Raw genomic sequence first — 12,954 nt, 5'->3', positions numbered from 1 at the left:
CAGTTGGCGGTTAGTGTAAAAAGAATAAATAGTAAAGAGCGGTGCTACTAGAACAGGGGAAACCCAAGAACCCCTGTACAGGAGCGTGGTGGAAGACCCCCCCACAAATGGTTTTAAACAAAAACTAAAGCACACACAAGGAGTTCATGAAAGGTTATCACAGGTGTTGTGAGAAATAAGATTGTCCACAAGAGTCGGTATTTTTTCTTTTTTTGCTTTATAGGTGTAGATGGTTCTCCTAGCACAGGAGATCCAGAGAAAACAAAACCAACCGACAAGTGTTTCGTCAAAACAGGTGGTAACCCGTGACTTTTCAGGGCTGGCGGTGATACAAAAAGATAGGTACAGTAATGGAGATATATGTACATATTAATATGCAGCCTGGGAGGTGTGCGGAAGAGAAAATGCACCTCCTGTAAGTGGAAACCCAAACAAAGGCAGAGTGGAAAAAGGACATACATTGTGTGACTCAAAACTTTCTGATAGAATAAAACCATTGTGTGTGTGGATATCGTAGTAGCTCTTAAAGTAGGATCAAGGAAAAACGCATGAATTGGCAGAGTCGAGCACCGAACACAACAGATCATTGGGAGCATTCCTTGATACCCTAGTGCGACATTGAAAACGAAACTTATGGTAATTAAAACCAAACAAGGTGCGTGAACGTGACGTGAGTGAGTATATAGAAAAGAAAAAAATGGAAAAATAGCATATATATCCACATTTTATTGCCGCATATAGAATCTGTATAGGGCGAAAACAATATCGAAAATGGCATGCCATCTGTGAAACAAAAGGGGAGAAAAGAACGAGAAAAAACACAAGCTAGCAAGTGATATATGTATAATGGCCTCATCACATATTCAAAGGAAATAATAAAATCCCTTGGTGATCTGTGGATTGAAATGAGAGAAGCAAAACGCAAACAAAAAAGAATAGATAATCAGCCACATAGGAAATCACCTACTTGAGATGTCAACTTAATATGATGACCGAGGGGAGAGAAAAACAATATAGAAACCACCAAATGGACACAATAGATGCAGTGCTGATAATTCACAACGTGCTGTTCATAACTCTTTAGTACAGTGTCCTTAATAGAGCCATGTAGAGAAAGTAATCTTAGTCATTATGGCTGACGAGCTAGGATTTAGAAAAGGAAGGAAAGGACAGCAGGTCAGGAGGCCATAGGGAAGATCGAGTGCATCCAAAAGGAATCCATATGAAATAATAAGGGAAGGGGGCAGGGGTGTCGGAGGGTAAAAGTGGACAGTGGACTACACGAGCGAGGAAAATGGCGGGCAGATGGTTACCAATCATGCACAAACATTTTGTTCAATGGTTACCTGAAAGCGATCTGTATGGGGCGGTATCTGCGAAATGTAACAAACGTTGTGTCAATAAAACAGACGTAAGTGAGGAAGAAAAGGAGTTACCAAAGTAGTAAAATTGACTCACCGGGGTACCGGTGATAATTCCAACCCGGTCCTAGTCGGGTGAGTGCGAGAATACCAACTACGGGCGTTGTGGAAATAAAATGCCAAAAATAAGGCTACCGAAGACGGGCGGGTATGGCCTTCAAGGTTAAGGTCTCCACGGAGCATGTGCTGTTAAAAGGAAAGGAAACGTCAAATGGACCTAAACGTATGGGTTGGCTGTGTATTCAAGAGCTTACCTGCTGCCGACAGGGAGTGGTGCATAGATGCCGAACTGTTTGCCGGATACGGAAACAGGAAGGCAACCTATCTCGCTACGTATTTATGAGTGGTAAAGCGGAAGGGGCATAGACCGCTAACCTGCAGATAAAGCAGTATGGACGGTGTCGGTGACACTAAAGACAGACTAATCAGGGAAACTGGGGAGAAAAGGGTGTATCACGTTTGGAGAAATATCAACGATAAGTGAAATAAAGGGGTTCAACAATTATGGGGATGCACTCAAAGAACATGAGGGGGGGGCTGGGTAAGTAGAAAAACGAAAAATATGAGTAATAGTAGAAGGTAAAAAAAAAAAGCATACAAAAGTGCACAAGTTAAATTGACTTGTAGGGCAAAGACATATAAATGTGGCTGTAGGGAAACATAGTAACAAGTATTTTTGATGACCTAAGTATAATTGACCTGTAGGCAAGAGACATATAAATGTGACTGTGTAGAATCCTAGTAAGTAGCAGTCGTGTAACAGGAGTATGCAAATTAGTGTGTGACAATTATATTAAATGTCAAAATAGGGAACAGAATATACATCATTCACAGTGTCCGTGGGGTCAAATGTCAGTAGGACCCTAAAAGAAGGTAGCACGTCTGTAGCTCATAACAACCACAAAATCAAAGTTAGCATAAAGAGGTAGCGGAGCTCAAGAACCAAGAAAGTAATGCAGTTCGTGATCAGAATTTTGTCCGTACTTGACTGTGTGAAGACGCATAATCCAAGTTGCTTCTGCTTGTCTAAGTTTCAGTCGTCGATTGCCCCCTCTGACATTGATTTCTGTGATATCAATGCCAAAGAATTGAAATGATGTAGTCGCTCCTTGTGATGCGCATGTAGCCATGTGCACTGCCATGGGATACCGTGCATCTTCTAGGAAAATGGCTCTGACATGCTCTCTATTGCGTTCCTTAAGGGGCCTGATGGTGCATCCCACAAATTGGCTTAGACATGCGCATTGAATAACGGACACCACGAATTTAGTGTTACAGTTAATGTTTCTATTGATGGTATATTGCTGTTTGTGAAATCCTGAGAAGGCTCTGATGCCTTGCTTGGCCCATTTGCACATTCCGCAGCATCCACACTTGAAAAAACCTTTAGATCGTTCATTAAGCCATATGTCAGTGTTCTTTTCATGTGGAACAGTGGGAATCGGTCTGTTCCTTAAGTGTATTCCGCGCCTCTATGTGACCTGAGGTCTGATTGTTATGGCATCCTTCAAGGATCCGTCCGCCAGAAGGACATTCCAATGTTTGTTAATGCTTTTCTGGACACATAGGCTTGTTTCTTTGAAGTCCATGATGAGCCTCACAGGTTGTTTGGTGTCATCTTGGTGTGTTTAGCTAGTGAGTGTAGAATCCCTATTGATTTTCTTGATTCTCTAGTTGGCTTTTCGAAGAACGTCCAGTTTATAACCTCTCCTAGTGACTCTCTCCGTCATATCACTGATGCAGTTCTCAAATTCACTATCTTCACTGCAATTTCTCCTTGCACGTACAAACTCGCCATAAGGAATTGGGTTGATCTGATAATTGGGATGCGAGCTTCCAGCATGCAGGACCGCATTACAGGAAGTCTCCTTGCAGATTAGGCGGCTGTGAAGAGTGTTGTTCTTGACATATAGTTCTACATCTAGAAAGGTTACAGAGGTGCGCAAGGAGAAATTGCAGTGAAGATAGTGAATTACAAGTAAGCAACTTCAACTCTGGCAGCTTGCCGGCGCCATTCTTAAATGGTTACAAAGTTAGCTTCAACTCAAGCACCTGCCTTAACTGTGCTTCCTGAGGGCCCAAAAAAAAAATCCGCTGTGAGCGGATTTGCGAATTTTTCGGCAATTTTGCAAGATTTGCGAAATTGCTGAAAATCTGCAAATTCCGCGAGCTGAACGGATTTTTGGCCCACACTTAATATAGATACATTAAGCATGATCAGTATGGACTATAGAAAGGGACTGAATGTCTACGCCAACTAAATGGGAACACCTCCTACCGTCCTTTGCAGAAAGATCGATCACTGACACCATCACCACCATGCCGAGGGAAGCAAGAGAAAAGGGATGGATCACACCCAGGGAAGCTGAGTTACTTTGCACCAAAGATCCAGTGACCCCCTTATTTTTACACACCTACTGAAGATACACAAGCCACGAAGACTACCTCCAGGGAGACTGATTATCTCAGGCATCGGCTCTGCACTCAAGCCTTTGTCTTAGTTCGTCGACTTCTTTCTACGACCACTGGTCCGAATGATGCCCACATACCTACAAGACACTAAGGACGTTCTTCGCCTTCACAGAAGGATTGAATTCAACCCAGACACGGATTATCTCGCCTCCTTTGATGTTGAGTCCTTGTACACCTGCATCCTCCAGGACCAGAGCCTAGCCACGATTAAACACCTTCTGACTTTGCACCCACCCAGTACCATCACACCGGTCCCTTTCATCATGAGGTGCGCAACCATGGCCATGAACGAAAATTACTTTCTATTCGAAACCCAGCTTTATCTCCAGGTGTCCGGTACTTCCATGGGGAGTACCTTTGCCCCTAGCATGGCGAAGCTATCCATGCATTTTTTTGAGGAGGTTGTCGTCCCTTCAAACAACACTCCATACCTTACCCACATACTGCTTGGAAGAGGTATATCGATGATATCCTTGTGGTATGGAGAGAAGATGACACTACCATCAACACCTTCCATGAATGGCTCAAAACCCGCAATGACCACCTCCGTTTTACATGCGAATATAGTAGAGAGAACCTAGCGTTTCTGGACCTCTCTCTCTTTACATCAAGGGGTTACCTAGAAACTGAACTTTATCAGAAACCCATTGCGCTGAACTCCCTGCTCCAATATGAGAGCCACCATCCCAAGTCCCTGAATGAGAACTTTCCCTTTGGCCAGTTCCTAAGGTTGAGACGTAAGTGTTCGACCTCGGACCTGAGGATCTGAGTTCGAGTCTCGGTAAGGACGCCAAAACCTCCTGTGATTCTGGCCAAATCACGTAATCTCTCCGTGCCTAAAATGAATGTGTGTCCTCATGTAACGTAACTGGTGCTATGTAAAGCGCTCTGATACCCGATTCGGTTTCAGTCTGGTTCGCGCTATATAAAACTCTGTAAAAATCAGCGAAATGTGCGCTCAATATTAACAGAGATGCCTTGCTGTACCAGCCATCAATCAAACAACCACAGAAGAAATTTGTGTGTTAATACTTTCAGCTGTCTCTCCAAGACAGTGAAGAAAACCATCTTGCGTAAATGGAAGATTCTGAACAAAGGACATCTTTCCCTGGATAAACCCTTGTTTGCCTTCAAAAGGGGCCGTAGCCTTAGAGACTGTTTGGTCCACACCAGACCTCCACCCACAGTCATACACAGACCAAGCACCCTCTGGCATCTTCCCAGCGTCCAAGGCCACTTTCCTTGCAGTTCATGCTCTGTCTGTGCCCAGACTAACGTTACAAGAACTATTGACATTGGCACAACAAGACCGTGGGAGTTGAAACACCACACGAACTGCAACAGCAAGAGAGTGATCTATCTGATAACCTGCCCATGCATGCTCAGATATGTGGGAATGACCACACGCAAAGTACGCACAGGCATTCTTGAACATAAGAGCACCACATATGCGCCAAACAAACCACCAACCCAGACACGGATTATCTCACCTCCTTTGATGTTGAGTCCTTGTACACCTGCATCCTCCAGGACCAGAGCCTAGGCAATATTGAACACCTTCTGACTTTGCACCCACCCAGTACCATCACACCGGTCCCTTTCATCATGAGGTGCGCAACCATGGCCATGAACGAAAATTACTTTCTATTCGAAACCCAGCTTTATCTCCAGGTGTCCGGTACTTCCATGGGGAGTTCCTTTGCCCCTAGCATGGCGAAGCTATCCATGCATTTTTTTGAGGAGGTTGTCGTCCCTTCAAACAACACTCCATACCTTACCCACATACTGCTTTGGAAGAGGTATATCGATTATATCCTTGTGGTATGGAGAGAAGATGACACTACCATCAAGACCTTCCACGAATGGCTCAAAACCCGCAATGACCACCTCCGTTTTACATGCGAATATAGTAGAGAGAACCTAGCGTTTCTGAACCTCTCTATCTTTACATCAAGGGGTTACCTAGAAGCCGAACTTTATCAGAAACCTATTGCGCTGAACTCCCTGCTCCAATATGAGAGCCACCATCCCAAGTCCCTGCGTGAGAACTCTCCCTTTGGCCAGTTCCTAAGGTTGAGACGTAACTGTTCGACCTCGGACCTGAGGATCTGGGTTCGAGTCTCGGTAAGGACGCCAAAACCTCCTGTGATTCTGGGCAAATCACGTAATCTCTCCGTGCCTAAAATGAATGTGTGTCCTCATGTAACGTAACTGGTGCTATGTAAAACGCTCTGATACCCGATTCGGTTCGGGTCTGGTTTGCGCTATATAAAACTCTGTAAAAATCAGCGAAATGTGCGCTCAATATTAACATTGCCTTGCTGGACCAGCCATCAATCAAACAACCACAGAAGAAATTTGTGTGTTAACACTTTCAGCTGTCTTTCCAAGACAGTGAAGAAAACCATCTTGCGTAAATGGAAGATTCTGAACAAAGGACATCTTTCCCTGGAAAAACCCTTGTTTGCCTTCAAAAGGGGCCGTAGCCTTAGAGACTGTTTGGTCCACACCAGACCTCCACCCACAGTCATACACAGACCAAGCACCCTCTGGCATCTTCCCAGCGTCCAAGGCCACTTTCCTTGCAGTTAATGCTCTGTCTGTGCCCAGACTAACGTTACAAGAACTATTGACATTGACACAACAAGACCGTGGGAGTTGAAACACCACACGAACTGCAACAGCAAGAGAGTGATCTATCTGATAACCTGCCCATGCATGCTCAGATATGTGGGAATTACCACACGCAAAGTACGCACAGGCATTCTTGATCATAAGAGCACCACAGATGTGCCAAACAAACCACCAAGCCCACAAAGCATTTTTCAAAAATATGTTACCATGCAGCCACACTAACCTGGACTGTTCTTGACAAACCCAACCTTAATGCGACGACACCAGGTCTAACTATTAAACTCTTGTGGATTGAGCAGCGATGGGTGTTTAGATTGAACACCTCCAATGAGGGACTCAATGATGACATTCCTTGGTGAGTGCCTGCTTGAGTCTCTGAGCACACCCACCTCCCCACACCGCTAGCTAAGTACTCTTAACTCCCTGCCTCGTTAGGCTCACCTATGTCATTCCCAGAACATGTGAGACCACTGGCACACTCATACTCCCCCTTGGAGTCATGTCACTCCGGACAGAGTGGAGTTAGTTGAGTGACACATCCCTCTGTGTTCACTTTCTTCCAACCAGCCCATTCAGACTGAGTGGTTCCAACACAATGACGCCACTACCAGTGTCATGCTTTGGCTCACCCCGTCGTCCCCAGAACACTGAGACTAAGGGCTCACTCACACCCAGCCTTGTAGTGTGGTCACCCTATACTCTGTGGGTTTGCCTTTCGTGTTCATCTCACACCACCAAACCAGCCCATTGAGACAGAGTGGATCCAGCTCAGTGACATTATTACTTGTGAACCTTGTCCATACCGACGTTAGGTTCGCTGCCAGACACATTCTTTAGGTGCTATACTGCACACTCCTTTTTGTTCCCCCATGGCGATGCAGCAACTACCCTTGATGTCAGAGGTTAGAGGTTGCCGGCAGGCACCCTGACTACAATTCCCATCTTTCCTGGTAGTTATCCAGGGCACAGTAGCTCGAACTACAAGTCCCAGCGTACCAACCAGAAAGTGCACTACACTTCCCATCATCTTCCTTGTTTTCTTTCGCAGTCACGGTCCCGGTCTTATTTAAGCGCCAATCGGGAACAGCTCCGTCCCTGTCGCGAGGACATACAGCTGTGGATACTACGCTACATTGAGCGGTAAGTGATTCCTGCGCCCCCTTCTTCCTTTGCATGCTCCCTGGTCCCGATAATTAGGGCTTGCATGCTGTCTTGATACCACACCATCCACACAGCACCCCTACTGGCACTTGCCAGCGAAGCGTTGCTCCAGCACGCCCATTCGTATGCCGGCCGCTGACGTAGATCACTGAATGTACTCAGCTTTCTGCCCCCATCTCACCACACGGTCCCAGCAATTTGGCGACCGAGAGACGTTCACTATTGAGAACGCTACACGCTCTGTGGATCTCGTCAGTGCGGGACATTGCCCGCCATGAGCCACCTCTGACCACCCCAAAGAGTACAGCCCATTCCCAATCCCATACACCTTGCTCAAAACTAAGGGCATTGCTGCACCTGATGGCCACTGCCCTCCTACTTCACAATGTGCGCTTGAGGTTCCTTTGCACCATGAGATCACCCATTTCCATCACTACCTGTGGATCATCAATTCTTGGGTCAATTATTGGAGACTTCAAACTGCCCCCATGCTATTTCCACACTACAGAGTTAGCTCATTCATGTGAACCAACCTGCTATATTGACCGCACGTGTATTGATCACCCTGGTCCTTTCCACGTATATGAATTGACCTTTTGGAGTGTATTGGTTCCGTTACATACTCTCCACAGCGTACTATAGTAGTGCATTTCAGTTGTGCACATAAGTCCTTCTAACAACTCAGGTCCCTGTTGCCTGCTTTTTCTTTCATGGGCACGCATACTGGACCCAACTATCACCTTGACTTCTCTTCTTTTTCTTTCTAATGCCACTTCCTTTTTCTGTTAGTTTGGGTTGGCGTATGTACCTTTGGCTAATAAGCTAGGACAGATGCGGCAAATTCTCTAACCTTTAAAGGTGAGTCTCGCATCCTTTTTTCACATGTCATATAGTTGTCGTGTTCTCACTAAGTCCAGTGTCATGACTATAGTGACTATCTGTTGCGTTATGATTCAACCATGTGTGTTTTCTCAGTCACTGTAAATAGTGCACAACCTTGTATTTTTGTCTTATCACAGGTTTCAACTGGACTTACTGAACTTCAGGACCACTGGTTCAGTATATTTAGGCTTTCCTGTTTCCTGTTTTCAGATTTTAATTTTTGGTACATTCTGGTGTTTTTTTTCAGTGTTTTCAAGTGATTTCAATACCTTAAAAAAACAGTGGTTATCAGTGGTTACACATTTTCACGCCATTAAAAACTACAGAAACCGTGTTTTTCCGGTGTTTATGGAACGTTTCGCTTTTATTATTGCTTGCTTTCTGCACTGATAGCGCATGGTATACAGACAGTGTAAGAAGAGTGTATATGAGTTCCAAATAGATTTTTGCAAATTAAACTTATTGTAGTACAACATACAATATTTCTTCAGTGATTCTTTGGTCATGTGTGCTCCCTCTTTCCTTCCCATGTAAACTTCTGTGAAAAGGTCCTCTCAACATTGGCACTTGAGATGGGCAATGCCAAAATAGCCAGTATGCAATTTGTTAACTCCGGCCACTGACATAGCTTTACATGCCAATACTGGTTCGCTTGAAGATTGCCATGCTCAAGGCAGGGTCTGCAGCATTTGGGTTGATCTGGGCGCTTATGCCCTCAAGAGTTATTAAAGCGGTCAAAAATGAAGCAGCACTTTTACAACTGCTGAGGAAATTCCCCTTTACGAAAGGGATCTAGAACAGAGTACCACAGTGAGGTTTCATTGACTTCAAATGCCATTAGTGGTGAAGGAACATTTCTATGCATCATTGCAAGCCATTTCTCATACATTGTAAATTACAAGTTCCTGATTTGCTCTTCATTATTGCTTTTCTTACCAAGTGGCAAGCACTCTAACACAGGAACATTTTGCAGTGCCAAATTCGTCAGCCAGCCTACTCTCAAGGATATGTTTCACATCTACACCAATTATGCTGAACACTTGACAGACAAGGGTGATTTCAGACTTTTTTTTAATTATGTCCATTACAGCAATTATGTTTTCCTGTAAAAATCTAAGAATTCAGTAGTGTGTACTTTGTTCACATCACTATCAATATGTGACTAAAGATCCTCACATTTCTTGCCTTTGGCATCATCACTCAGCAAAAATGCTGTAAACTGTTCCCACATGGATAATATAGCATTCATAGCTCCTTGGACTGAGAACCATCAGCTAAGGGGCACAGTCTGGATGACTCTTTCTTTGATTCCACACAAAGCACAAAATGATAAATATTTACGTTTTAGTTCATGTGCATAAAACAACTGTGCACCAGAATGGACTAAAAAGTCAATAGCATTCCTCATTAACTTTCAGCATACCATCTAACAAGTGGCAAGGACCTCTTACATGGAAGCACTTCAGCTCAGGTATTATTTTGACAGGTCATCACACAACTTTTTCATATACGTAGCTGAATCACTGCAAATACAAACAATATCACTCCAATCTTTGTCGAACTTGGAAAGAACCTTTTTTGCAGAGCATTCCAATTGACACTGCATTCCATGTTTTCCAAAAGTCTAGTATCATGTTTTAACCACTATCCCAGATGCTTGGTGATAGCGCTCTTTTCACATATACTTGTCACTATACCTTGTATTGAATGATTAAAGCCTGAGATGTTGGCAATTCACCTATTATCAATAATGTCTCACTAGAAACTGGGGGCTGGTGTATTAAGGGTTTTTTACCCATTCTCTGTGGGTAAATGTGATGACAAATATTAGGAACGATTCTTATGAAACCAGCCATTTTACCTATCAGTGAAAGAATCAAATATGATTTTGATATTTCTTACAGTTTATAAAATATTTAAACAAGACCTAAAAATACTTCTAAACTCCGCATCTTTAGACCTAAGACCACAGAACGAAAAAAAACATGAGGAAGAAGAAACAATATTTTAGTGGCATCCCTAAACAACAAAACTCAAGCAGTATAATGTTAGCCCAGTCTTTCATACTGCTAACTTGTATAACAAAGTTACATTGTATTGGCCCCTTCAAGAAGGAAAAAATTACTCTTTCACTCCCTTTTCTTTTCTTTTCTTTTCTTTGAATGGCATTTAGTTTGTGGTTGTGCAGGTGTCTTTTTTATTGTTTATATGTTTTTACTGGCGACTGCTATTTATTTTTCAGTGGGGTTTTATCAGTTGTTATAGGCTTAAACCTAAAACTGGACAGCCTAAGTATATTACACCCTCGTTGTTTTGCACAGTTTTTCATAGGTGCATGTTTTTCACTTGTTGCAGTAGCTGTCGATCCTGATGAAGGCCACGACACTTTGAAAGGTCCCAAGGCTGAAACATGTTGATCATACACTATTACAGTCGTCTCTAATCACGGGAGCTGAATCACCAGCTATTTTTTTTTAATTGCGTCACAAGGTAGATGAATAAAGTTTCGCTAAATCTTGTAGCCAGTTTTAACCACTTTCACTTAGCACTGCACATCACACTGAGCACACCACACTCACACAGGGTTCTAGTCTAACCCTTCCTCCCATTTTAAAACATTCCTGTGCTCCTCCTTCGCAGTGAGGGGGTTGTAGCCCGCATTTAGACTAGGTTCTTATCGCGAGGAGGCACCACTATGATGAAGCATGACGCCTCTGGTGGGTGAGGGGAACCGTACTTTAAAGGGATCCCCCTTAAGCACATTGTTGACGCAGTCCATTAACACCTCAGACTTCTGCCCTGGACCCCTGGGCTCTTTTTGTGATAGCTATTACGAGTGGGGAGGTTGCCCATGCAGGCCCTTAAATCTCCTCCAAGCCCCCCTTGTGTGTATCTATAGAAAAACTTTCTCAGGTGGCGGGAGGTAAAGGCGGAGAGCTCCAGTAGCAGCAGCCAGATCTAGATAGCAACGAATTCTGAGAACTTTGGTGCCCACAGTGCCCCTTGGTACAAAACGTCCAGAAGTAGGTTCCTAACAAAATGAGCACATATTGAAAGACTGAAAAAATGAGAAGCCCGATACAATGATTTACAGAACTTAAATGTCACATACTGCACTTGTTGATTGCAGTACACTGACTCCGGTGGGGGAAAGTTAGATGGATCTGGAGGTTGAGTATCTAAGCAAATCTAGATTATTTAGAAAGTTGGATGATGTTTACAATATTCCAGCAAAACCCCAAAAAATGATGAAAATGTAAATGTTTCGGTTCATTTTAGTGGAGAGCTAATAATACTTTAAAAAATATAAAATAAGAAAGTATCTGTGTCTGCCGGTGGGTGACCCTCAAATGAAATAGACAAAAATGAGAAAGAGTATGACTCAATGTAAAGAATCAGATGACTCAGTGTCATAAAGGTTGCTGGTAAGTAATCACCATTTCAAAAATTATTCTCGTCCACGTATCAGCCTGCTAAAATGATTTGCAGTTGTTTTGCTATGTTTGCACGAATTCCATTACATATTTACATTTGTTACTTTTAGACATTTTACTTTTTTGTATCTTAGACCTGTGGACATATGGGCTGTTGGATGTATAATTGTTGAAATGGCCACTGGAATTGCCTTCTTACCTGGTAGCTCTGATGTGGATCAACTATATATAATTGTGACAAAAGTAGGTATGTGCTGTTGAACAATTTCATGCTTCGTTTAAATAACTGCTGCTTAGTGAGGCTTTTAACTGTTAATTTTAATATTTGCACTTTTTGACCAATAGTACTTGGCATTTCTTAGAGTCCATATTGACCTTTCAAATGCAAGTGCATTGCCTAGAATGAGTATACAATATGGTAAAGAAAACACAATACAGGCATATAATGTAGACTTTGAAAATTCAACTATGTTACGGTTAGACTGGGTTATCTTGTCCGAATGAGTGAATAATGCCATTTTTTACCATACAATGTTGAAACAGGTCAACATGCATATTGTCAACTAAATAGTCTAATGTATAGTTTGACGGATGTATTCCATTGTGTCTTTAGCTCACTGTGCCATCATGCTGCATCTGACTAATGAAGCCCACCAAGAATAAAACTTGCTGGGAACTGCTTGTGCCCTCCAGCATTAGATCTTTTATATATTACATGTTCTTACTTCCCAATGTTAGGCTCAGAAACCTGCTTAACCAAGTGCCTGGCTCCAGTGGAGGACAATGTACATCATCTTGGTATATGGGTATTTCCAGACTTTTATGATTAACTCTAAAAAGCCCACATGAAGCAGGAAAGAAAACTTGTATACCATTAGCACCAAGCTTAAGCTTCTGGATTGACCCAGTCAGACATTGGATGAAGGAAAGTCTAACATGGTTCCCAACAT

General features: G+C 43.1%; 1 protein-coding gene across 1 annotated transcript in view; it reads left to right on the top strand.

The window, feature by feature from the left end:
- Positions 1-12,954, top strand: part of LOC147702949 (uncharacterized) — a 4,293,369-nt gene that overhangs the window by 743,436 nt on the left and 3,536,979 nt on the right. The window contains exon 6 of the mRNA XM_086929459.1: positions 12,139-12,251. Coding sequence (XP_086785585.1) covers positions 12,139-12,251 — 113 coding nt within the window. The remainder of the gene's footprint in view (positions 1-12,138; positions 12,252-12,954) is intronic.

The sequence above is a fragment of the Lissotriton vulgaris genome, chromosome 7, assembly GCF_964263255.1.
Source record: "Lissotriton vulgaris chromosome 7, aLisVul1.2, whole genome shotgun sequence".
Classification (NCBI taxonomy): domain Eukaryota; kingdom Metazoa; phylum Chordata; class Amphibia; order Caudata; family Salamandridae; genus Lissotriton; species Lissotriton vulgaris.
The sequence above is the reverse complement of the archived record's forward strand: the minus strand, read 5'-3'. Positions and strand labels throughout refer to the sequence as shown.